The following is a 26,736-nucleotide window of genomic DNA, read 5'->3' as shown; positions in this document are numbered from 1 at the left end:
AAAAGAAAAAGAGAAAAACTATGATATTTAGATGCTGTTTGCTTTTCTTCTTTGGAAATAATTAAATCCTTTCTCTACATAGGTAGAATATAAATGTGAAGGTTTCCTTGAAAAGAACAGAGATACCGTCTATGACATGTTGGTTGAAACCCTGAGAGCAAGCAAGGTTGGTAAGGTCCCTAAGAGGTAATTAATGTTATTCCTTATGTAACTTGACACGGACCTAGATGTTCATCAGGAAAGAGTAAGAAGTATGTGGGCGTGTGTACTGTCTTACAGTGGCAACCTGTAGCTCAGACGTAGAAAAATAACTGTTTTGGAATTGGGACTAAAATATGTATCAAGCTTCTGAAAGCATCCAAATAATTATTCATTAGATACAAAATCAGAAATCAAATGTGTGGATACCAGAAAGGAAAGATAGCTAATATATAACCAGTTAAAGAGCCACAGTTCACATTTGATTCATTCATCCACAGATATTTATGGAGCACCTACCATGTGCCATCACTGGTCCTAGATTCCTGATGCAGCAGTGAACAAGGCAGTCAGGGTTCCTGCCCTCGTGAAGCTCACGTTCTAGAGGGAGTAACATACCCTAACCACATAAGTGGCAATGGCAGGTAGTGCTAAGCACATAAAAGAAACCAGGGCAACACAAGGAGAGGGTGACCTGGGGAAAAGGGTGCTGGTTCTGATGTGCAAGCTCCCTGAATCCACAGTTCTTTATGAGAAGTAGTGTCACCAAAGGAATAACTTCTGGCTTTTTCTTTTCCTCTTCGAACATTTCCTTATTAACATTTGAAAATAAGAATATTCCATACGTGGGACGCCTGGGTGGCTCAGCAGTTTAGCAAGTGCCTTGGGCCCAGGGCGTGATCCTGGAGTCCCAGGATCGAGTCCCACATCAGGCTCCCTGCATGGAGCCTGCTTCTCCCTCTGCCTGTGTCTTTGCACCTCTCTCTCTCTCTCTCTCTCTCTGTCTCTGTCTCTCATGAATAGATAGATAGATAGATAGATAGATAGATAGATAGATAGATAATCTTTAAAAAAGAATATTCCATACACGAGCCTTCATTTTGTAAATATTTGGTTAGATTGTACTTATTTTTCTTTTGTATGTGTGTGTTTTTAAAGATTTTATTTATTCATGAGAGAAACACACAGAGAGAGAGAGAGAGGCAGAGACATAGGCAGAGAGAGAAGCAGGCTCCATGCAGGGAGCCTGATATGGGACTCAATCTCGGGTCTCCAGGATCACGCCCTGGACTGAAGGCGGTGCTAAACCGTTGAGCCACCGGGATTGCCCTATTTTTCTTTTTCTTTAAAAGATCCTTGATCCTAGTGTATGTTCTCATTCATTTGGGGAATATAAATAATAGTGAAAGGGAATATAAGGGAAGGGAGAAGAAATGTGTGGGAAATATCAGAAAGGGAGACAGAACATAAAGACTCCTAACTCTGGGAAACAAACTAGGGGTGGTGGAAGGGGACAAGGGAGGGGGGTGGGGGTGAGTGGGTGACGGGCACTGAGGGGGGCACTTGACAGGATGAGCACTGGGTGTTATTCTGTATGTTGGTAAATTGAACACCAAGAAAAATTATTTTATCAAAAAAAAAAGATCCTTGATCCTTTGTTGATATTCAAGTATTTTGACAATTTCCCATATAAGCATGAGCATTTCTACTAACAGTCATAAGTAAGTCATAAGCATGACAACTTCAGTTATTAAAACCAATTTATGTTAGAGAATTCAATGTGGAAGTGGCCTGCATCTTGTGTACAAAATTAGTTGATTTAATTCACCAATTGCTTACTCGTCCCCAAGCATACCCTGGGGTCCAGTCTAGAAGATGGATGCAGATCACATGAAAGCACGGATGGGTCTCTGCTCAGCACAAAGGTTCTCAGAGGCGTGGGACATTCAGATCCACTGGTTTCACAGCCAGACATACAAGGATTCATTAGACAGGGATTTTCCCCCCACAGGAGATTGTCAGTGTCTGATTTAAAGGAAAAAAATGAATTTAACTCTAAGCAGATAAGACATTTAAAGAAGTAATTGATGCATGATAGAAAGTAATGAGTATCTTAGAAGACACTCACAAGTAAAGGATTTTTTCACTTAGAAGAAATCGGAATTAATTTGAGTTGAGCACAATTTTTTTTACTTTTTTTTTTTTAACATTAGTCTAAGCAAGTGCCAGAGATGGAGCTAGAAAATATTTTTTTAGATTATTTATTTATTTATTTATTTATTCATGATAGTCACAGAGAGAGGAGAGAGAGGCAGAGACACAGGCAGAGGGAGAAGCAGGCTCCATGTGGGGAGCCCGACGTGGGACTCCATCCCGGGTCTCCAGGATCACACTGTAGGCTGAAGGCAGGCGCTTAACCGCTGAGCCACCCAGGGATCCCCTAGAAAATATTTTAATAGAACCCTGAATGATGGGTAGAGTTTGGATGTGCAGGGATGAAAATGTGAGGTAGGAGGGAGGAGATTCCTGGTGTAGAAACAGCATACAGACCCAGGTACCCACATAGACATTTGCACAGATTTACCCTCTGTTCATATTCCTGGAAAGAAGCCATGTGTCATCTGGAGGAAGGACAGTCCCCTTCTGGGATTCAGATTTGGCTGTAGAGATTGGTTGAGACTACTGACCTCATCTTACCTGGGGTTGTAGTGGCCATTTACGTGGTTTGCATCAGCTGATAACTGTGAGTGAACACCTTTGGACATTAGAATCCTCTCTGTTCTTTCCAGTTTCATCTCTGTGCCAACTTTTTTCAAGAAAATCCGGTTCCTCCTTCCCCTTTTGGTTCAGCGATCACAGTTAAATCTGCAAAGCCACTTATCAAGCCAAACAACAAGCAGTTCCGGACCACAGTGGGGAGCAAGGTACCCAGAAAGTATCTGAGGGTGAGGGGGCCTGGGGCCTAGGCCAGACCACCCCCGGGAGCCAGGCCACAGTAGTCCCCATCTTCCAGGCCTGGACATGGGCACTGAGCTGCTTCACATCCAGTACATATGGAAGTACAAAGAAAGGCCACAGTTCATCATCATCACACCTCAGCCTTCAATGTTACATGCACCTGAGCAAACCACATGTTTGCTAAGTTCCCTGCTATTTGGGATAATTGGATATAGGATATGCTAATAATCATAGTCATGGATTGAAATCTTTCATAATAGATGTTGAGACATGAAGTTAACTTTTCTTCTTAATTTACCAATGTTGGGCCTTCCTTTTTTTTTTTTTTTTTTTTGGCCTCGATCTAAGCATCAAATTTCAACATGACATCTGTTCTCTGACCTTGTTTCCTAGTTCCGCGGCTCTCTGTACTTGCTCATGGAAACCCTCAATGCAACCACACCCCACTATGTCCGATGCATCAAGCCAAACGATGAGAAATTACCCTTTGAGTAAGTGTTCCTATGCAGTAGAGGGAAAACACCAAGGAGGTCATTTCTGTCACAATGTTGGAGAATTTGCTTATAATTCTCTTGCACTTCACTGTTTCTGGGTTTTTTAATGATTCAGAGCAACCCCATCCTTTACATAAACTGTTAGCCAGCACAATGCCTCTAAGGAGGCTAAACCAGCTTGTCTCCAGGATGAAGCAAAAGGGCTAGCTCTGAAAGAATAGTCTGCAACTAAGGTTTGTGCAACTGAGAAAGCCAGAGCGTTTCCTAAGTTCTAAGAATAATTTGTGTATAGCATGGTGACTATAGTTAATAACACTCTATTGTGTGTTTGAAAGTTACTATGAGAGTAGATCCTAAAGGTCCTCATCACAAGAAAGAAACTGTTGTAACTATGTATGGTGATGAGTGTGATCCAGACTTACTGTGATTGTTTCACAATATGCACAAGTACCGTGTCACTGTGTTGTACACCTCAAGCTACTATGATCCTGCCTTTCGATGATAACTCAGTAAGAAAGAAAATGTGTTTTTTTAAAGGAAGGTGGTAGAGGAACAGAGGTTTCACCCTCAAATACAGCATGAGATGAGACTTGCTCTCCGGGGCCCCCAGGAAAGCCCCCAGACTAGGAGTGGGCGTTGCAGTGTCTTTGAGCTGGCTAGAGCTGAGAGGGGTCTGAGGGGTGTGCACGGTCCCTGGAGGTGGTGAATATGTGTGGGGGTGCCCACCAGGGGCTCAGACCTCAGCCAGGGGGTGTCCCATAAAGGTGATTCTAGCATCAGATGGGCACTAGGACGACGCAGGCGGGAATGTTTCTTCTGCTCTGGGTGTCATGCGAAGCTGACATGCATCAGCTTGTCACCGAAGGCCATTCCCCGCGAAGTCTCCTCCCTGCTTCTGCTCTCTGAATCTGTCCTTTCCCCACCACTTCAGTCAGCTTCCCAAACTCTTCGCAGAGCTGCTGTTCTCATCTCCCCTGCAACAGGTGTCTGTGGAGTAGCTGCTGGGTGCCTGGTGTGGGGGTCCCAGAGGCGGACCCCACTCCCCCGGGGCGCACACTCCCGGCGGCTCTGCTGCGCTGCTCATGGGCATGTTTGTCTGTCATCATGGCTAACACGCATCCTAACACACATCTTCTTTCAGGTTCGACTCCAAAAGGATTGTTCAGCAGCTGCGAGCCTGTGGCGTTTTAGAAACGATTCGCATTAGCGCGCAGAGCTACCCTTCCAGGTTCGCTGTCACTCCTTGCTTCCGGGCAGTGGGGTGGGGAGGGGGGATCTTCCCAACTTCAGGCCTCCTGAGAACCAAGGGAGCGGCTGCCAGACTTTTTGTTAGATACTTGCATAAGATGCCCCCAAGATGCCCCCCAAGATTTTTCCCACTGTGCTTAGGGCGACCGGTGGCGGTGTGAGGGATGGGGGCCCCCCGACCACCCCATCCCCCATTTCCACTGCCAGTGACTGTCTCCAGCTGCCTCCCCACTGCTCCTGGGAGAGGGAGCTGAAGGGGGGGTACAGCACAATTGGTGAGGCGAGTGTTAGCAGAAATACTGCACGGGGAACACACAGGTGTACTCAGGGCGAGGTCAAAGGTCAGCACCATCACCCCACCAACTCCACCCCACCCCCACCCCATCAGCAGTGGGATCCACAGACAGGCCACACTTCCTCACTGCCACGCCGCCTCAGATCCTGTTTGACTTTACAGGTGGACATACATCGAATTCTACAGTCGCTACGGTGTGCTCATGACCAAACAGGAGCTTTCATTTGGTGATAAAAAGGAAGTGTGCAAAGTGGTTTTACACAGGCTCATCCAGGTCAGTCTTGCTCAGCTTTTCGAATGACGGGCTCTTATGAAGATGCCCACCTTCCAAATATGTTTCCCTACCTGCCTGCCTCAGGAAGTATTGCCATGAATGCCAAAGAAGAAAGAAAATATGCCCCAAACATTTGTGTGCTGAGATCAGAGCAGACTCATGGGCGTACCATCTCCTGAGAGCAGGTGTCACCATAAGGGACCCAGACTCAAGCTCTGACCTCCACTACAGTCCTCCTCTCCTATGTTGTCTTCCCACGATCTAAGGAGCTTTGATGGACCTGGCTTAGAGCACCTGGTCAACTGACATGTCTCTACCCCAGGGGGGTCCCAGACAGGGCACTCTGTGTGGATTTGGGTCATTGCTGCAGCAATGAGTTGTGATCAGAAGGAAGTGGGGATGGTGGTACCATGGCCAGAAAAGGGGTGGTGAAGACAAACCGAAATGAAGACAGAAGCCAGGCCTTTCTAGGGTCTACTCTAATTGTAGAAACCACACATGAGAAGCTGAAGCTCCCCAGTGGCCCAACTAAGAATCACCAAGCATGCACACACCCCTGTCACCTCACAGACAGATCCCTGGACCTCAAGTCCATTTCTTCCCCCAGTGGCTTTAAACAGACATCCCAAAAAATAAATTTTGGGGTCATGATCAGAATTTTTCTGTTTTATGTCAAGGAACAGATGCATCAAAATAACAATGTTTTGGTGTCTTCGAATCTCTAAGCATCTTTTCCAAATACTATAGAAACTCTGAAAGATTTTATTTCTGATTCTCTCATTTTTCTCTTCCAGGATTCTAATCAATACCAGTTTGGTAAAACCAAAATTTTCTTCAGAGCAGGACAAGTGGCCTATTTAGAGAAACTCCGACTGGATAAGCTCAGGCAGAGTTGTGTTGTGATACAAAAGCACATCCGTGGCTGGCTCCAGAGAAAAAAGTTCCTCCGAGAAAGACAAGCTGCCTTGACTATCCAGCAGTACTTCCGGGGCCAGCAAACTGTGAGGTATGCTGGAGCCAAGAAGGGGCAGAAGCGGTGAGGCTCTCTTGACCTCTCACCTCAGGGGGAGGGGCTTGTCAAGGACAAATGGCCTTTGTCCTTGAGAGCCACAGGTGTGTGTGTGGGTGCCCTCCCATGGCGGCCAGGAGCCTGGAGATGAGAAGGTCATGTCCTTAGGGCATGTAGTGCTGACTCTGCCTCCCATTCCAATGGCAGAGATGACACTTAGGACCCTGAAGAGAGGAAGCTCCCATCAAGGTTTTGCTGAAGAAAGTCAGAACCTCAGTGAGACCAGGTAGAGGGACTGGACCCCTTTTCTGTGAGAACTTAAAATGCCTAAGACAATCAGGGTCCTGGTGAAGCCCCTAAGTTAAGACACCATGAGTAGCCACTGGCCAGCCTACCTGCAGATCGTGGGCTGGGAGGTTGGGGGGCAGGTCACACCTGAGGGGATCCCTGGCAAGGCTCTGCAAGCAAGCACAGAGCACCTCCCAAGGGGATGGCTGAGTGGAGGGCAGTCCTACCCCTCACTGAGTGCCCCCAAGAGGCTATGCTGGGCTGGCCAGTGAGACAGTATGCTCCGCGGACAGCACCGTGTGCTAGTGTGTGTCTGCACTGCCTCCTCCTTGGCTGCTGTGAGGATAGCTGAGAAGGCAGCTGTGTAAGGCTCAGGCTGTATCCCTGAACCTGACCTCTTCCTGAGCTTGAGGCCTAACCTCCAGCAACATCTGGGCTTCTTTATGACTTCTTCTCAGCATGCTCCAAACTGGGCCTGCCATTCCACCCCAGGGGACCATCGTACCGTATCCGCAGCCAGTCTTGGCCTCCCATGCCCTGGGCCAGTCAACAGCAGCAGTCTCCAGGGCAGGAAAACCCAGGGCTATCTTCCTGCCCAACTCATGCCCCCTTTCTGTCTGGGAATCGCCATGACTGGACAGTTCTCCCCCTGCTTGCCTCTTGTGTCTGTCCCATCATTCCATTCCCACCCCCCTGCCCTAGATTAGGCCTCCACCAGCGCTTGCCTCATGGTCCCATAGCACAGCCTCCCCCTGCTGCCTGTCTTCCTAAAGCAGGCAGGGCCTGGTGGAGCCACTTGCCCTCAATGCCTCCAGTGACCCCTGTTTCCTACACTTAGTCTTTGACAGTGTTCAAGGCCCTCCATGGCCTAGGTGCATTCGTAGGGATGGAAGGTCTGGGAGGACCAGAACCTTTCTTACACCATAGTTGGCATTCACTAAATATATTTTTAAAATAACAAACGGTCTCTATTTTTCCAACCTCACTATTTTTTTTCATGTGTCTTATATTCTGACAGTTACAGACAAATTCTCTTTTTCTGAATATTTCAGGCATTGTTAACCCTCTGTGTGTTCACTGGTCCTCAACTTGAAATGTCTTTTCCAACCTTCCACTGTTTACAGAAATTCCACTTTTCCACCAAGGGCCGGCTCACAAGCAGAATGATAGTTCTCTAAGACCTCTCTCACAGATCTTTTAGTAGTTATTTTATTTTTCCTCTTATCCCACCTGGCCATTTATAAGTCTGTCTGCTATGTGAAGTTGTTAACGCTGAAGGTAAGAACTTAACCTTCACCTCCAGTCCTTTAAATAGGACTTGACAAGCCTTTTCTGTAGGAGCCGAATATTTGGGCTTTGGGGGCCTTGCAGTTTCTCACAGGTATTCAACTCTGCTGTTATAAGCCATGGGTATTGTCCAAATACTAGGTGTAGCCATGTCCCTATAACGCTGGACAACACAGGTGGAAGGCTGGAAGGTCCCCAGGTAGTTTGCCAACCCCTGATCTAGAGCCTCTGGCGTGATTTCCCACAAGGCTGAATGAGCAAGTGCGATGCCAAAGCCCAGTTTTGTTTTCACATATGTGAGTGACGGTGGATTGATCGCCCTGGATGTGAAGAGTGTGTCAGCTGCCATGTTGTTCCCCTGGGCTGGAGCAGATCCACGTTCAGATCAGGGTGAAAAGGAGAGGTGATGAGAATGACTTCCAGTGGGCATTAGAGTCCATAGGTTTAGAGTTTAATGGGTAGATTTGCAAAACATTTGAATATTCCTCAGTGAAAAGGAAAAATGCTGTGCAAGCTCATCACTGTGCCCTAGAAGTCAGTGCTCTGTGGGTAACAGATTGACTCTGCACCCTTTTTAACCAAGGAAAGCTGTTACGGCCACAGCCTTGAAAGAAGCATGGGCAGCCATAATCATCCAGAAGTACTGCCGTGGGTATCTCGTCCGCAATTTGTATCAGCTGATTCGCGTGGCCACCATCACCATCCAGGCCTACACCCGAGGACTCCTAGCAAGGAGGAGGTATCGAAAGGTATGGCCGAGACCCCACGCTTTCTTAGGCACGGGTTCCCCAGGGCTCCCCAGGTTATTTTTCACCAGTCACAGTGACTCATTGGTTTTCTGCGTGGAGACCTTCATAGACAGTAAGGAGACCTGTCTGTTCATATATGTCCGCCACAAGTAGGTTTGGTTATTATTTCAAAGCTCTAGGTATAGTGCGACTCTGGGGATTGATTACATGAAATTTGTATTTTACGCCGTGAGAATATTTTGGTAGTTGAATCTCTCAACGTTGGAGGAGTTGATGAGAGAAACAATTGGAAAGCCAATGTGCATTTCATAAAATCTTGTTTTGAAGATGCTGGAGGAACACAAGGCAGTGATCCTTCAGAAATATGCACGAGCGTGGCTGGCCAGACGCAGATTCCAGAGTATCCGACGATTCGTGCTCAACATTCAGCTTACTTACAGGGTCCAGCGTTTGCAGAAAAAGCTAGAAGATCAGGTAGGTGTTCCTAATGCATCTCTCATATGTACTTTTTCTAACAGATGTATTTTGTCCTGGGCCAATTCCTTAGCGAATGGGCTTAAGATTTATGCCTGTATCAAATAGTTTACCTGGACCACTTGATCTAGAAGACAGAAGTACACTGTAAAGGGCTACTACATGTTGTTGTATAGGTTGTACACTGCACAAGGGCAGCTGCCCAAGAGTATAGGTGGGGCTGAAATCCAGCCATGCTTGCTTTGGCCAAACCACGCGTCCCGGTACAAAGCTGGGCTGCCTTGAGGCAGGGGTGCCTTTTCCTCATCTGCACAAAGATGTCTGCATGCCATGCCAGGCTCCCTCAGGACTGTGTGCTCAGAGGAGTTGTTACTTTCTAATTTGCCCAACAGTCTATATGGTCTAACTGCAGCCCTGCCAGTCTTGGGGAGAGGGCTCATACTGTTCCCACCGGTAGGAAACAAAATCCACATGCTCTTAGCCCATGGGGAAGGGCTACATGCAGTACCCAGATCTCTAAAACTCATTCCTGGGCCTGTCCCAAATAATACCAAGGTTCTCCCAGGGTAAGCTTGAATCAGCCACAAGTGGTGATGCAGGAGTCCTTAGTAAGTGGACAAATGTGCAAAAAATCGCTGCAGGTTTTGATGCAGTTTCTCCTTTATTGTGCTCTTGGGTGACAGGCCTGCATGTTATGTGGCTTGTGTAAAACAGCACCGAAAAACTTCCATGAGAGCTGGGAATGGGGCCCCTGGGGGCCCCGATGCTGCCTGAGCTCCATTCTAGGTATTTTCATTTGCTAAGGCTGCCATAACTGCCACAGCCTACGAGGCCTACACAACAGACATTTCTTTTGCCATGGTTCTGGAGGCTAGAAGGCCAAGGTCAAGGTGTTGGCAGAGGGGCTTTCCTAATGAGTTGTCTTTCCTTGACTTGCAGGTGGCAGTCTGCTCTCTATGTGTCTTGATCTGTGTCCTGATTTCTTTTTTTTTTTTTTTTAAGATTTTATTTACTCATTTGACAGAGCATGGGGTGGGGAACAAGCAGCAGAGGGTGAGGGAGAGGGAGAAGCAGGTTCCCCACACACACAGAATAGGGAGCCCAATGTGGGACTTAATCCTGGGACCCCGGAGTCACAACCTGAGCTGCAGGCAGACACTAAGCCAACTGAACCACCCAGGCACCCCCCCTAATGTCCTCGTCCTCCTCCTCCTCCTCCTTCTTCTTCTTTTTAAAAGATTTTATTTATTCATGAGAGACACAGAGAGAGGTAGAGACATTGGCAGAGGGAGAAGCAGGCTCCCCAAGAGGAGCCGGATGTGGACTCAATCCCAGGACCCCGGGATCACAGCACGAGCTAAAGGCAGACACTCAACCACTGAGCCATGCAAGTGCCCCCTCCTCAATCTCTTCTTATAAGGACAACAGTCATTCTGGATTAGGGCCCACTGATATGACATTGACTCATTTTACCTTAATTTTGGATTTAAAGACCCTATCTCTAAATATAGCCATATTCTGAAGGACTGAGTATTATGACTATAATATATGAATTTGGGAGGTACAGGGGATACAGTTCATCCCATAGCACTAGGGTTGTCTTGGAGCTCCAGGATCAGGCTGGTCCCACACCGAAAATGCCATCAGCCCAAGAAGTTTGCCAGACCACATCTGCCTCGCTATTTACCTTGGGATGAAAATGCTCATATGTGCCATTGTAATGATAAATGTGATCAGTATAAGTAAAGCTCTGATAGATTTAGATACCATGTCAAAGGTTGTAAGAGGCAAATGGAGCAGCTTCTTTATTTTGGATAAACCTCTTAACATCTGCTGGTTTTTGTTTTTTTTTTTTCCTCTAGAACAAAGAAAACCATGGGCTGGTAGAGAAGCTGACCAGCCTGGCCGCTCTTCGGGCCAGTGACACGGAGAAGATTCAGAAACTGGAATCAGAGCTGGACAGAGCAGCTACCCATAGGCACAATTATGAGGAGAAGGGGAAGAAATACAAGGCTGCCATGGAAGAGGTCTGTGCTCGTTGTGATTATGGAAATACATGCAAGTCTTTCCTTGCAAGAGGTCAGGTCACAGCATTTTCCCACAAAGCAGATTTCTGCACAACAGATCAAATTTTGCTATCAGCTTCCATAACCAAAGGAAGCCTACCTTTCAGGGGAGGGGGGATCAGAGGCCTAGAGTCTGGGGGAAGAGGAGGAGGCTCATGCTTCAAGATGCACAACATAAGGTTTCCTCTTTTTTCAACTATGATGAAGTGATGAAAGCCCCTCCCTGGCTAGATGCTTCTTTCTCTTCTGGGATGATCTTGGTCCCCTGTCACTTGTCCATCTGGTGTGTGCCCTGAAGTATCTTCCCCAGAACAGCAGTGCAAAGTTTGGGGCGGGTTTTCATCTCTGTGGTGTAGTAGGATGAACAGTTGACAGATATCAGATGTCCTAGGCTCAAATCTTATCTTTGCTGCCATCTGGTTGGGCAAGCTTGGGCAAGCCACTTACCCTCTCTGATGTAAAATGGGAATAGCAAAAAGGAACCGACAGAGTCGTCGTTAGGATAAAATAGACAAAATAATTTAGCCAAGTGCCTACCACAGAGGCCTGCACCAGTGTGAGCTACTGTGTTCTGAAGCGGCAGGATTTACTACCCTCCATTCTCTGGTACTTTCCAGAGTCCTACAGCACCCAGGTTTGTGGCAGCCTGGAGCCCCAGGGCACCCTCCCCAACCCACACTGCCAGTCGCCAACCATCAGACCCAGCAGATGCTTTGCCAGGAGAAGCTAAAATAATAGAGCTTCTGTCATGATCGCACATCCTTCCTAAGTAGCAATACTCTTAACGTTCTCACCAAGCAGTTCTTTGATGACGTACAAAAAGAAGAACAACTGAGAATGTACGAAACCTAGTTTACCTTAAAGCTATTGAGTCTGCCTCTACTCCATTTTATATCATAAATTATTTATACCTATTAAATATATAAATACCTTGGCTATTGAGAAGCTTCCAGAAAAGATAGAGGCATTTTCTTGACTTTGAGGAGACCTTGGATTTGGTTCTTCCTCCTTGACTTTGGCCATTTCTGGACCAAGATGAGAACTAGTGTCTGCTTGAAGTCACAGGGAGCCCTTCTGTGTGAGATGGAATGCAGCATCCTGTGGTGGGCCGGCGCTGGCTGTCATCCATGATAGGAGCTGAGATGGATGGATGCATGGATGGATAGATAAAAATGCATCAAGGCTGTGGTGACAAAACTTGAACTTTTTTAAAAAGCTTCTTTTCCTCCCTTCACTAGAGATTGGCAAAGCTTCAGAAGCATAATTCAGAACTGGAAATACAAAAAGAGCAAATAGAGCTGCAGCTCCGAGAGAAGACTGAAGAGCTAAAAGGTAGAGCCCAAGGTGGCCCGATGCATGCTTCCATGTGCTCACCTGTCCAGGCATTCAGGAAATAACTAATGGGTGTGAATTGAGTTTTAGGTAGAATCCAGAATCTGTCATGTACTCATGAAAGTACAGTGAAATGAGATCATTTTTTGCCTCACAGAGAACAACTATATTTAAGTTGTGATAACTTTACCCTACAGACTCTTCTGCTTTATTTCCATCTTTTGTCAGATAGCTCAGCAATCGCTGCCTCAGAACCACCAGGGCCATTTGCAAAATATAGATGGTTGGGCCATAAGCCTGGAGCTCTTCCACCAGGAGACGGGGTGAGGGATGTGTCTGTGTATGGTACCGCCAGGGTGGTTCACACATCTATATTTAAAAAAAAAAAAAATTTAGCGATCCTGATACACAGGATCCTCTGCTCTGGTTCCCCCTCCTCTGCTACTGCCCTGGCTCTGAGTGAAGGCCCTGCTGAGCACTTGAGCCATATCACCCTGGGCTCTCAGATGCAGACCCTGGGAACCAGCGGTATCACTTTCATTCAGGGGTGTGGAGCAGGCCCCCTTAGCCTACCTCTGTCCATCCGCAGATTTCCAACTCAAATTCTAATTGCAAGTGCTTGCTAAATCCCAATAGGAGCAGGAACCTGATGGTTCCTGACCAGATGGTTTAAATTGCCACATTTGATTATCTGTCCTGTCCAGAGATCTTTTCTGTAAGCTCTGATGGGGCGACAGGGTCATGGGAGTTCAGGCCTGGGGATCTAGCGCACACCTTAGGCCCAGCAGGCAGGATTCAGGAACCCTAGGGGTTCAGGTCAGAGTATGGGAGAAACACATCAGTAGGAGGAAATTAACATCCTGAGTCCTGGCCAGCAGAACAGGAAAGGCTGTCCAGATGGTGCCAAGCCTGGGAGTAACCTCTAGCTACAGATAATGCACACCCTGCAGCCAGTCTCAGAGGACTGATGATGTGAGTGGGGAGGAACACATGGAGTCAGAGGTCTCTGAGTAAACCTCAGACCTGAATTAGGGAAGCACTTGCCCACCTCTAACTTTTTTATTACAATATACTGCTCCTGAGTATATTTGTGCTTTCTTGTAACTTTAAGTGGTTTTTCCTCACAAGAAAACTTAAATTCCTACAAGCGTGTCCTAAAAATTACATATTTGACAGCAATGACATGGTTGAGTCCATAATTTGATATTTCCTTCTAAAAAGTACCTGGAGGCTTTTAAACCCCTGTTTATAAACTGCTTATCCTGTGAATCTCCCTACACATGGCCAACAGTGTTTTGTGAAAAGTACCAGCCTTCGCTTACCCTGTGACCTAAGGGATGTTCTCACACATTCCCCCTTTTTGAGATCCCAACATGGACACCATCCCATTGCTCCTGGGAAGAAAGTCACATTTGAGCAGCTCTTTCACCCCTTGGTAAATGGCCTGAGATGCAAGCATCAGAACTGAAGCCAATTCTGTGAGTGAATTAAAAATTGAAATTACATCAAATATGCGGGCTTCTAAATTAAAGCTTAAGCATTTTCCTAGTTTTTTTCTGGCTGACTCATGACATTCTGAGGCAGTCATTTTGATTCAGTGACATTTGATATCTATTTGACAAACTAATACCATTGGCCTTTTTTTTTTTTTAATCAAGTAATTCAGGGCAGCTTTCATCACCTCCTCCCTAGGCTTCCCTCTGTGGTGGGATTCAGAAATGAGGTAGAGGTCAAGGATGAGGTATCAACTAAATACAAACAGAGATGTCAGGCTTTGATGGGTTACCCCCATTTTCAAGGGCACCTGTTGTGTGTAGATATGCTGGGAAAATGGGGCTGTCACGTCTTCAGAATGACAGACCCCCAGCGATTATTGCCTGGCTGTCCAATGTCACCTCAACCTCACTCTGTTGTTAGAGACTCTTATACTAAAATGCACCAGCAGCTTTGTCATACTACCCTGTCCACAGATGAAGACAGACACACTTTATTATTTTCTTGGTTATCATGAATGAGTGGTTCGCAGCCAAGAGACCACTCTGGTTCCCCTCTCCTCATCAGGGGACATGTTTGGTGGTCACAGTGGTAAGACACCAGAGCTGCTGCCCAGCGTCCCACACTGCACAGGACGGCCCCCTCTCCACAACAAAGTATTGTCCAGTCTGAAGCATCAACAGTGCCAGGACTGAAACCCTGTCGTAAACTGGCCATTTTCTTCCTAAAACGTTTCTGTGTACTTTTTAATAATAATAATAATAATAATAATAATAATAATAATAATAATATATATGTATATGAAAACATCAAGGCATTGGTTTGCAGATATATTTCAAAAAACATTCTCTTTTCACAGGAAAAATGGATGATCTCACCAAGCAGCTCTTTGATGACATACAAAAAGAAGAACAACAGAGAATGTACGAAACCTAGTTTGCCTCAGAGCTATTGCATCTGTCTCTACTCTTTTATATGTTGCCTCTCAGCTTGCAGATAGCAGGTCACAGATACAGGAAAGCTGGGGCAGGAGATGGGGTGTGTGTGAATGTTTTTAGGAAGTGAGAGACTCACATGTGTGAGAGCCGAGTCCTGCAGGGTGCACCTTTCAGACAGCACAGGTTCTGCAGCTGTGGGCGGTGGGCCCCTGGGAACTTCTGGCTTTCCCTTCATTGCTCAGACAGAAAAGGTCAGGCCCTGCTGTCCCTTTCAGCTTCCATCAAGTCCAAGCAGTAAAATTATTGCCTTGAAAATAAGCTTTCCTCCCTCCCCTGTGTGTTGTGTCTGTTAACTTGACTCTTGCCCCAGACAATAAGGGATGGAACCCACCTCATGATAGTAAAGGCAGGTTCCCAGGACCTTGTACTGCACCTGCCCCACCTTTCCTGTCTCAGTACCAAATTCTGTTAATCTGCAAAGACTGCAGTCTACACTCCCTTCTCTTCAAGAGTCAACGCAAAGCTTTTAGATCTCAAAGGAGGGATGCATGGCAGGGTGCTGGGGAAAGACAAAATATTCCTGGCACATTTCTGTTGTCTAGAAGGCTCAGGGCTAGGTGGTAGGATATACAGCTTCCCTGTGCATTTAGTTGGCAGGAGAGCCTGGATCTTAGTAAGGAGCTGGATACCAAAACATTAGTGGAGAGAATGTAACTGAAGAGCTCCAAGAGTTGACAGATACGTGTTTCCTGGTCCTGTGTGAGTAGGAGATTTTGCTCGTCACCTTGAAAATTTTATTTTTCAGTGAACTCTCAACTCTAGGAGAGGAGCTCAGTTCTTGGCTCAGTTCACTGTGACCTGGGGCCACTTGGGAACAATTATTTCAGGAAGGGGTTTGGAGAGGCAGGCTGAGGCCAGGTCACTTTAAGTTTCTTGCAGTCCTCATCAGCATTCATCTGTAGCTTGGTCTGATCCCGGGTCAGCTGACTCGAGACATTTTAGCACCTGTCACAACCCTCAACGGGCCTCCAGATGCCTGAAGTCTGTGTGTGACTCCCAACCAAAGTAGGTACAAGTCTGAGATTCTTTCGACGTAGACTTCTGGTTGCGGTTTGCTTCTTTAAAGATGCTTTACTGGCCTCTTAGGAGCACAAAGTTGAGAAGCTTGTTAATATCTACAAAAGGAAACACAGACCTGCTGGGAATGTGACTCCCTTCCTGGGGCCTCTCCCTTTGTGCTATGTAAGTCAGTCATAAATGAACTGAGATGACAGCCTAGCAAGTAGAGTGGTGATCATAAAAACTGCTGGAGTCCCTAGGACTGCTTCTGTTCTGCTGGCCCCTCTGGGTTATGTAGGGCTGGTCTGGGTCATGTCTCTCTTTGGTTATTTTCTTCATCAGTCATCCCATATTTAATTGAGCAGCTGTCTCACAAGGAATTGAGGACTCACAAGGAATTGCCCTGGACTTTGGGGCACCTGGATTTGCTGCAGTTTATTGCAGAATGTTAGAAGGGCTGGCTCCTTTGACAGGTTAAATGGCTGTATTAACTTATTTAGGACCCAGTCAAACCCTTCTAGGATCCTTGGAACTCGGCAGGGGCTAGCACTTGGCAGAATGTGCCAAGGTCTTTGCCAAGGGAAGGGGCTCCTCCAAGAGACCACAGGGAACCACACAGAACTAGGGTGGCTTCTGGAGTGGAGTATCCCAACCCCACTGAGTCTTTGAGTTCAGCCTCCCTATCCTGTGTTTCCTCTGTGTGACCATAGTAGAGCCACATTTCTCAGAAGGTATAAAAAAATTTCTGTAACCTAAGGGGACAGGCAACAGTCAGCTAAAAATAAGGCCATTGTCTATTGGAAGGGTCACAGTGGATCCTAATTACATGTCTCCTTTCCGAGTCTCTTATTTTCAAGATGATGTATGGTTCTAATTCATGGTTAAGACTTGAGAAATTCTGAATTAGTTATTTCTTTTCTTTTGCTCCTAGACTTCTTGAAAAAAGTTTTGAACTGAAAACACAAGACTATGAGAAGCAGATCTGGTCTTTGAAAGAAGACATTCAAGCTCTCAAAGAGGAGAAAATGCACTTGCATCATCAACTAGAGGAAGAACGTGTCACCTCAGATGGCTTAAAGGGGGAGGTGGCCCAACTGAGAAAGCAGGCAAAGGTAGAAGGGGCTTTTCACTTGCAGATGAGCTCCCTGGCTCCGGTGGTCTTTGAGCCTCATGGAGGGAGCAGTTTCACACTCCCACAGGATCAGACATTTAAGAGCATCTGTGTAAAGGCCACAGTCAAAACGACCCTGATTCCTTCAGTTCTTCCAAGGATGAACTCCCAAGTTGCCTTTGACTTACCAATAGTTGCTTTTCATATTTTAAAAGTCCACTTTCTAACTCTTTTGAAATTATATGAATATGGTTTATGAAGTTATTCAAATATGTTTACCTAGAGAACATTTTCAAATTAAATTATAAATTGATTGTGAATCATTATTATACATTCCATCATGTTATATTTCTATAAATACCCGTATTAAAATTAAATTACCTTGTTATCAGAATCTTTTGTTTTAAGTTATTATCAGAAAATCCACAATAGTAATGATCCATGCTTGGACAATCGAGGCTTAACTGAATTCCTTCCCTACCAGGAAACACAAACTCGAATGTCCCTCTATTCTTCAATGCAAAACATTTCGGTATAAATTTGGAAAGCTTGTAAGCTTCCACTAAATAAATGAATTGCATGTTAGTAGAATATTAGCAAGATCATGTAACTATTCTCTGTAAATGTCATGGAATACCCACACGTGACTTAGAAGAACTTTAGGAATCACATCTGGGTCACCTCTTGACTTCACAAGAGAGCTGTCTATCTTCTCTGGGCCAGTTTCCTATTGTTTAAAAGAAGGAGTTCGGGGGATGCCTGGGTGGCTCAGTGGTTGAGTGTCTGCCTTCTGCTCAGGGTGTGATCCTGGAGTCCTGGGATAAGTCCTGGGATCGAGTCCCACATCAGGCTCCCTGCATGGAGCCTGCTTCCCCCTCTGCCTGTGTCTCTGCCTCTTTCTCTCTCTCTCTCTCTGTCTCTCATGAATAAATAAATAAAATCTTTGGAAACAAAAATAGAAGGAGTTTGGACCGTGGGACCAAGGAGGACCACATATTGCTCTGACTGCTTCACTCTCAGGAGTCCCGTGAGGCTAGCATCGCATCATCTGACTAGTCTACATCTTGGGACATCACACAGCTGCTCTTGGAATGAGGCACCACTACTTGTAACTCACTTCGTCTTGGTAGCTAAAGCTGTGGTCCAAACTCTCTGATGTGGTATATTAAGATTAGTCTGATTTTCACAGAAAATAAACATAATCAGTCTATAAGTACGTGCATGTATGACTTGGAACATTTGCTGAAACATTACCAAGAGCAGGGGTTTTGGATCGGACAGTCCTGGGGCCCCGTCAGCCCTGAGCATGCCATCTCACCTTCTGTAGCCCCAGTTTTCTCATCCATAAATTATCACCCCATCACCATGTGGCCTGTTATAAGGATTAGGTGATGTACCTAAAGTGATCGGTAAATTCAGTTAAATCTCCCTCTCATCCTCTGACGAAACTGGAGCTGTAGCCCTTAAACACTGAGACTGAGAAAAGATTAAGGAGGGCTTATTTCCCCACTGCATATCCCTCAATGCTATGAAAACACACACCTGTGATCCCTACTCAGGCTGACCTCACAAGGTAAATAAAGCAGAATACAACCTCTTCCCCACACCCTGTGCTCCCCCTCAGGACACCTAGTCGCACCCTCACAGCCAACTCCCAACCTCATGGGTACCCCTGGCTCTGCTGTTGTGCCACATGTAAACCTGGCGGGAGCCCACACCCAATATTACGACAGTGGTGGCTTGCCCACATCCCTGCATCCAAGAGTTCATCATACAGTGAAAGAGAATTTAGCCTCTTCTGTTGGGCCCTTTTCCGCCCCACCCCACCCCAAAACTTAGTAATATCCTTTACATAGTAAGGATATTAATTCTATTGCTGCAACCAACTATATCTGGGAATAAGTTACAATATTTTGAGCTGTTAAATATGCTTCAAGGCTACACTGTGTGGGCAGTGAAGTTTTAACAAGATTTTAACTGGGTGATGATGTCTTGGGTAGACACACAATACCATAATAGTGTTCTCTTTGTCTGACGTAAGCCATAATAGCTATTTTTTCTTCACCCGGTATGGTCATTGCTGTGATACAGACAATCTCTGAGTTTGAAAAGGAGATAGAGCTACTTCAGACACAGAAGATCGATGTTGAGAAACATGTGCAATCACAGAAACGGGAAATGAGAGGTAAGAAAAATATGAGTCACTGAGCCCATGGGTGCAGAAACAAGTTTATTACAGGTGTCACTGCTAAGGAAATGTATCCCTTGGTGTGAGCCTGGTTGGCTTGCTGTTTGGTTGGACATGTGGTAGGTTGAATAGCTGCTTGACTTCATAGCTGATAGGTTGGTTGGCTGATTGGTTGAATAGTTGTTAAGTTAGCTGTTGGTATGGTTAGCTGGACACTCTGCGTGAAATCTAGAGAACTAGGAATGGGAGAAGAGAAATCATGCAAAACTGTAATTTATACCAGTTCTGCCTTTTCCTCTCAGAAAAGATGTCTGAGATCACCAAACAACTTCTTGAAAGCTATGACATTGAAGATGTTAGAAGCAGGTAATCATTTTTGCGTTACCAGACATTTAGAAACATGTAGCACAGGAGTGAGATGATAGATTTTCTTACCCCTCCTTATTTTCCAGGCTCTCGTTGGAAGATTTGGAACATTTAAATGAGGATGGAGAACTTTGGTTTGCTTATGAAGGACTAAAGAAAGCAACACAGTGAGAAACTCCCCCCAGGGTTCTTTTTGCTTTTCAGAGATGATAGATACAGGAAGTAACGAGTTTATCTTCCACAGATTTGACGCAGAGGAAACTCCTTATGGTGGGATGATCCAGTAATTACTGGAAATATTTCAAGAAATAAGTAATGAGTTTAATAATGAAAAAAAAATATTTTTAGGGCAAACTTCCAAGTCCTAAAACCTGTAATCTGTGCAGGGAAAACTGATTATATCAAATAAGTTAGCCAATGTTGCTATAGACATAGAACTATGTTTAATTTTAAGGAATTTGCTATAATCTTTTATATACAGACATTATTTTTCAGAGAAATTTCAGGTCCACAGCAAAATTTAGCAGAAAGTATAAGGATTTCTCAGAGGTATCCCTACACTCACCCCACATAACCAGTATCAGTATCCCCCACCAGAGTGATACATTTGTTAAAATTGATGAACATCGTTGATCTGTCATTATCACCTAGAATCAATAGTTTACTTCAGGGTTTATTGTTGGTGTTATACATTCTGTGAGTTTGACAGATGCATAATGAATGTATATTTACTATTGTTGCATCATACAAACATATTCTTAAACTATGAAAGTGTAATTTTAACGTGTCTAAAATTTCTTACTAACTGCCTGTTAGTGCCACATAATTCTTCCTAACTAGCTAGAAGAATTTTATAATTCTATGTACCTAAGTCCATAGCCTGTCACTATGTGTACATAAGTAAACTTTACGTCCTTAGCAGGGCCTAAATTGTGAATTTTCGTAACTACTGCACATGTACATGCTCACAGTCAGCCGCACAGCAAAATAAAGACTATGTGGTTCATTTCTGACCCCTCCCCTGACAGCGTCTTGGAGAGCCATTTCCAGTCCCAGAAGGATTGCTACGAAAAGGAGATCGAAGCTTTGAACTTCAAAGTGGTGCATCTAAGTCAAGAAATCAACCACCTGCAGAAATTATTTAGAGAAGAGACTGACATCAATGAAAGTATCCGTCATGAAGTTACCAGGCTAACATCAGAAAACATGGTATGGTCTCAGCCATGGGCCCCGGGTGGCCATGTAATGTAGCCATTATTCTAGAGATGCCATTTGTTAGTGGGATAAAATTCAGTTTCCTGGCAGTAAACAATGGATTAGAATGTTTTCTAGGAATGAAATAACTGAGTCAGAAGATAAAACTATAAAATTACCCTGGGATGGAGAGCACTTTGATTTGAGAGTGGGTTTATTTACCATAGGATGGGTTCAAATTCTGTGATGTGTGTGTGTGTGTGTATGTGTGTGTGTGTGTGTTTAAATCTGTGTATTTTAAGTCTAGCCCTAACACTGTGGAAAGTGACAAAAGAAACCCCAAACACTAAGGTAGAAGGAGAACTCCTGAGTGGGGCAGGTGTTCGGGCCCGTCTCTCTGCTTATTTTCTCAAGGACTTCTCTCTTCTGTGATGCCTATTCTTTCCCTGAGTTTGTCTCATCCTTTCTTTTAACTCAAGCCTGCAGCCATGGAGAAATGCTATAGAAATCTCCTGACTCAAAGAACATCCCTTTCTTAACCCCATATCACCTATAGCCACCACCTGTTTCTTGGGGGCAGCTGGCCAGGCTTCTCAGGGGCCACCTCACAGCCACACCAATCTGTCGTGTGCACCGTGTGCACTGACCAGCTGCCTGCACATGGCTGAGCCCAAAGCATCCGTTTCCACCTCCATCTTCTCCCTCAGCAACATCTGGTGACGTTAATCATTCCCTTTTCCTCCCTCCGGTTTGTTCTGTCGCCTTGCAGGATACCACGCTTTCCTACAGGTCCTCAGCCCACCTCCCTGGCTACCCCTTCTCAGCTTTCTTACCACTTCCTTCTCCTCTGCCTCGCCTGAGAATATTAGGACATCTCTGGGCTGTGTCACAGGTGAGGAGGTGTGACCCTGGGCGCAGCAGGCATGTGGAGCAGGAGTTAAGGACCTTGTCTTTTTTAATCCTTTGGTTGAAGCTTTAATGAGGACCAGTGCAGAACATGCACCCAAATACACAATCAAGCAAGTATTCTTCATGTACACTTCAGAGAGGCACAGGTGTTTTTTAACTTGGACAACACGGGTTTTAAAACTTGGACAACAGGAAAACTGTTTACCTGACTGAGGATGGGCAGGAGTGATGTTTACAGAAATATGCAGATAGATGAGGACAAACTGGATCATTCCAGACCTCTACGAAAAGAGCAGTGCACTGCCTGAAATTCATAGGGCATGGAGGGGCCTCTTTGAGACACTATTCGATATTCGTGTTCCTAGATGAGGAGATGATGTTTCTGGGCCTGGGCCGAGGAGGCTGGCTCACCTCAGCAGAGCCCCCCACACCCTCCCAGAGAGTGTACTTCCTTCTCCCCCAGGAGACCTTGGTCTGGGTCGGTCAGGACCCAGACCATGGTCATAGCCGCGTGAGAACCACTCCCTCCAAACATGCTGGTATTGCTTGTGGCTCTGTATAGATCTTGAAGTAAAAAGCCATTAATGCCAAACCAGTCTAACGCCTTGGCTGGCCCTGCTGCACAGCTATACCAGATGTTTCCACTCCCTGGGCTTAAGCACCTAGACAGTCTAGTTTACTTCTGAGTAGCTCTGAGGTTTTGAAGTTCACAGACAAAAGTGTTTTGCATTCAAATATTTATAATTCTTCTCTAAAGATGATCCCAGACTTTAAACAGCAAATTTCAGAGCTGGAGAAACAGAAGCAAGATCTGGAAACCCGCCTGAATGAACAAACAGAAAGCATGAAAGGTAACTGAAACTGTCATGAAACCACTTCTAGAAAATGGATTCTCATATCCAGGAAATGACAGAGAAATCATTATACCCAGGGATCTCGAACTCTGGTTCTCCAGGGGCCCAACCAGGTGACATAAATGTGAAAAGAGGGCTTTTTGGAGGGGACTGTAAGGTACACAGCATTCAGAGGTGCAGCAGCCTCCAAGCTCCATTGATTGTTGCCATGTGGGACTATTGGCCCCAGTGTCACTTGATATTCCTATTTGTAAGGAAAAGCCAGAAATCCAGATTTTTATGTGAAATGTCACAATTTTGGGATTATAGCTTGGGAAATAGTTAAACATCGTTCAGAGGGCAGCTTGGGTGGCTCAGCGGTTTAGCGCTGCCTCAGCCCAGGGCCTGATCCTGGAGATCCGGGATCGAGTCCCATGTTGGGCTCCCTGCATGGAGCCTGCTTCTCCCTCTGCCCCTCTCTCTCTCTCTCTCTCTCTGTCTCTCTTGAATAAATAAATAAAATCTTAAAAAAATAAATAAACATTGTTCAGAGCAAACAAAACCTCATCCCAGGCAAGAAACAACTTAGGACTGTTGAAAAGCATGACCAAACCCAAATCAGACTGCCATATGGATCCCAAAGTCATGACAGCTCTTCTCACGACAGGAAAACTGGAAGAATTGTCTAATCAGTTGAACCGCAATCGAGAAGAGGAGGGAACACAAAGAAAGTAAGTGTTAACGTGTATGTTCTTCAAGTTCATGCTCATGTAATGCTTTTCTTTTCTGGAATTGTGGAAGATAACCAAGATATGTTAATAAGGCAAAAAAGCAAGGTGCTGATTGAGGTATATATTACCATTCAGATGTGAAAGAAAGAAACACATATGTACACACAACACACACACGCACACGGGAGAACATATAAGAATCAAAACATTGCTTGGTTCCAGGGAGGGTAATTGGATGGCTGGTACACAGGGAAGGCGAGAGAACTTACTTTTCACCGTGTACCCTCTTATTCCCTTAGAATGTTGTGCCGCACACAGGGATTGTGTGTTCAAAAAACTGATGAAATAAGATTGTGTGAGAGAGAACAGATTTTCTTATAGCAGACCATTTAGGATAAGGCTTGAAATCCATGTTCAGAGTCTTCACTGATAATCCCCTCAAATTTGCATCTTGACCAGCAGAGGGCCTGGTGCTGTGGTGGGGCCTTGCAACGAAGCTGTCTTGCTGCCAATTCACTGACATACTCACTTTGCAGAGTGATACATGGACGTCCTATGTCCTAGAGAGCATTTTTAGTCATGTGACTTTATTGGTAGGATGGGGATGAAATGAGGGCCCCAAACTGTAGGAAAGCGGTGAGACACAGTCTGGGATCTCTTTTGCAAGCTACTACTCCTCTTCTTTCTGACCCCTGACTTTTTGAGAGTCTGGTCCCCAGGCCTTTCACAAAGGAGATAATCACTGGGCTTGTGGTCATAAGGGTGTGAGTGGGCGTGGATGTCCAGGGGGAACAGTCAACATCCTTTGGCAGAATGGATGCAAGAATCTCTTAACAGGTTAGAGACACCGGTACAGTCATGGACAATTTTATACCCAGCCAGCCCTGATCTTCACCCCCACGCCCCTGCTTCAAGGACATTGCTATTCAAGTACTATTCACGTTACACATAAATTGGCCAAAGGATTTTTCTGTCTTGAAAATAATCAGCGTTTGCTCTGACAATGAATGAGTGACTTGTCCATGATGGTCAAACGGATACCAAAATTTCCTCTTTTTCTCAGGACCATAGAGGCCCAAAATGAAATACACATCAAAGAGAAAGAGAAGCTGATCAGTAAGATTCAAGAAATGCAGGAGGCCAGCGAGCACTTGAAGAAACAATTTGAAACTGAAAGTGAAGTCAAGAGTACTTTCCGGCAGGAAGCGTCTCGTCTAACTGTGGAAAACAGGGTAAGAAGTTTTCCAACTTTTTTTTTTCAACTTGTTAATAGATGATATGTGCAGGTGTCACCAAAAGCGGGGAGGGACCACCTAAAACATATGATGAACGGCTATAGACCAAAAGCCACTTCCATCAGAGCAATCTGTGTCCCTATCTCAGCAGACAGGTGGCCTCTGATGTGGCAGCCTGCTGCCAGGGAGCCTTGGGGACTTTCACTGGCCTGACGAGGGGAGTGTCCGATAAAGCGAAGAGATGATAAGCAAAGAGATGAGCACTGTCCCATGAATGGCACCCATCGAGATGACGATGTTCTGGTCTAGAGCAAGCCTTTCCCTATTAAAGGGACATGTTTTGGGGCTATGCCCTCCCTACAATTTTTCTAGTCAAAATGTTCCTCTATGAAGTGACCATGATGGCAGATGACAAATGTTTTAAAACATTAAAGTCTTCGTCAAATTGTAAATGCCCTTGTCAAAATGAAACCGGTCGAGTCTAAGTCAGGCCCCAGCAATTCTTTTGGAATATTTTTGGTGCGTGAAGCACCACAGTGGTAGATGGGTCACTTTCCTGGGAGTTGGACATGCTCAGACTCCCTCCTGGCCTGGCGACCTCCAAGACTGTAACCAGAAAAGGACTCCCCAGGGCAATGGTCAGCAGCCTGGACAGGCCCACAGGCCTTACACTCTGTTGTCAGGGTGCCCCATTTCTTGTCTCACAGGAAAACCATGATAGGGTAAAATCATATCTTGTAGTATCAGGATTTAACTTTAAACGGGTAATTATATCCAAAGGAATCCAAAGAGTTTAACATTGAATAGAAAGTAACACAATTCCAGTCAGGGAGACCTAGATAATAAACATCTTTTTCTGAGGGGGCTACAACTTCCTTGGAGAATGGCCTCCTCAGGTCACACCAGATAAGCAACTGCCTGCTGAACTTGTGTGAGAGGCTGTCCTGCCTTCTGCACTGGTGCCTACGTGTAGGTCCCTGGAGTCTCAGCTGGAGCCAGTCGTAAGGGAGGAGGTAGGTAGGTGGCTCATGTATGTTGCACATCTTGTCCCATGTGAACATTTGCTCTCTCACCATGAGCATGTGGCTCTAGGTTTTGTCAGTCCCTGAGTTGTGTGGGATTCATGTGTTGGTTTCTGATGCTCCAGTGTCAGAGGAAGGTGCAGTGCAGTCCCATCCAGTGCCTTTCCTCAGGAGCCCCTCTGTGTGTATGGCTCTGTTCCCAGGCGGGACGAGGCAATGCTGCTGCTTCCACCATGCGCTTAGCTGGGGAACAATCATAGCAACGTGTTCATTCTAACCGAGTATTCCCAACCCAGTGAGTGACCTCAGTGTCATAAATGAACAGGTTAATACACAACAAAAGAATATAATTTCTGTATATTAGGTGGTGGATGCTACCCACAAATGAGACTTACCTGTGTTAGTTTCTAAGATCTACCATAACAATTACCACAAACTGGGTGGCTTAAAACAACAAAAATTTGTTCTCTCACAGTTGTGAAAAACAGAAGTCCAAATTCAAGGGGACAGCAGGGCCACACTCCTCCAAAATCTCTAGGGGAGAATCCTGCCTTGCTTCTTCCAGCTGCTGGTGGCTCCCACACCCCTTCATTTGTGGCAACATAACCCCAACCTCTGCCTGTGTCTTCATATGGCTGTGTCTCTCTCTGTCCTTTTCTGTCTATTAGAAGGAGACTAGATTTAGGATCCATCCCAATCCAGTATGATCTAATATTGATCCTTAGTTTAATTGCAACTCTAAAGACTCTATTTCTTTTTTTTTAATTTTTATTTATTTATGATAGTCACACACAGAGAGAGAGAGAGAGAGAGAGAGAGAGGCAGAGACACAGGCAGAGGGAGAAGCAGGCTCCATGCACCGGGAGCCCGACGTGGGATTTGATCCCAGGTCTCCAGGATCGCGCCCTGGGCCAAAGGCAGGCGCCAAACCGCTGCGCCACCCAGGGATCCCTAAAGACTCTATTTCTAAATAAGTTCACATTCTAGGGTTTTAGGTAGACATGAATTTTTGAGGAGACACTATTTGAACCACTACATAATTTTGGAGTCAAAGAAAAAATCCTTATTAAAAAAGGGAAAAAATAAAAAAAATTAAAAAAAGGGAAAAAATAGTGATCATCTCACCATTTATCAAAGAAATTCAAAATTAAAACTACATGTTATTGTTGCCCTTCAAGTTATAGAGATCTTATGGTGCCGGTG

General features: G+C 45.4%; 1 protein-coding gene across 2 annotated transcripts in view; it reads left to right on the top strand.

The window, feature by feature from the left end:
- The window catches only part of MYO5C (myosin VC), a 94,875-nt gene that overhangs the window by 43,747 nt on the left and 24,392 nt on the right, over positions 1 to 26,736 (top strand). The window contains exons 14-33 of one of the 2 annotated variants that reach the window (XM_077881130.1): positions 83 to 166; positions 2,769 to 2,903; positions 3,331 to 3,428; positions 4,573 to 4,659; positions 5,137 to 5,248; positions 6,043 to 6,254; positions 8,416 to 8,581; positions 8,909 to 9,055; positions 10,918 to 11,082; positions 12,360 to 12,453; positions 14,807 to 14,870; positions 16,876 to 17,056; positions 19,147 to 19,240; positions 19,546 to 19,609; positions 19,696 to 19,776; positions 20,638 to 20,818; positions 21,573 to 21,695; positions 22,470 to 22,563; positions 23,213 to 23,276; positions 24,340 to 24,508. In XM_077881130.1, the coding sequence (XP_077737256.1) occupies positions 83 to 166; positions 2,769 to 2,903; positions 3,331 to 3,428; positions 4,573 to 4,659; positions 5,137 to 5,248; positions 6,043 to 6,254; positions 8,416 to 8,581; positions 8,909 to 9,055; positions 10,918 to 11,082; positions 12,360 to 12,453; positions 14,807 to 14,870; positions 16,876 to 17,056; positions 19,147 to 19,240; positions 19,546 to 19,609; positions 19,696 to 19,776; positions 20,638 to 20,818; positions 21,573 to 21,695; positions 22,470 to 22,563; positions 23,213 to 23,276; positions 24,340 to 24,508 (2,415 nt within the window). The remainder of the gene's footprint in view (positions 1 to 82; positions 167 to 2,768; positions 2,904 to 3,330; positions 3,429 to 4,572; positions 4,660 to 5,136; positions 5,249 to 6,042; positions 6,255 to 8,415; positions 8,582 to 8,908; positions 9,056 to 10,917; positions 11,083 to 12,359; positions 12,454 to 14,806; positions 14,871 to 16,875; positions 17,057 to 19,146; positions 19,241 to 19,545; positions 19,610 to 19,695; positions 19,777 to 20,637; positions 20,819 to 21,572; positions 21,696 to 22,469; positions 22,564 to 23,212; positions 23,277 to 24,339; positions 24,509 to 26,736) is intronic. The other variant, XM_077881131.1, reaches the window with a different exon arrangement.

The sequence above is a fragment of the Canis aureus genome, chromosome 32 (assembly GCF_053574225.1).
Source record: "Canis aureus isolate CA01 chromosome 32, VMU_Caureus_v.1.0, whole genome shotgun sequence".
Classification (NCBI taxonomy): Eukaryota; Metazoa; Chordata; class Mammalia; order Carnivora; family Canidae; genus Canis; species Canis aureus.
This window is presented reverse-complemented; position numbering and strand designations above follow the sequence as displayed.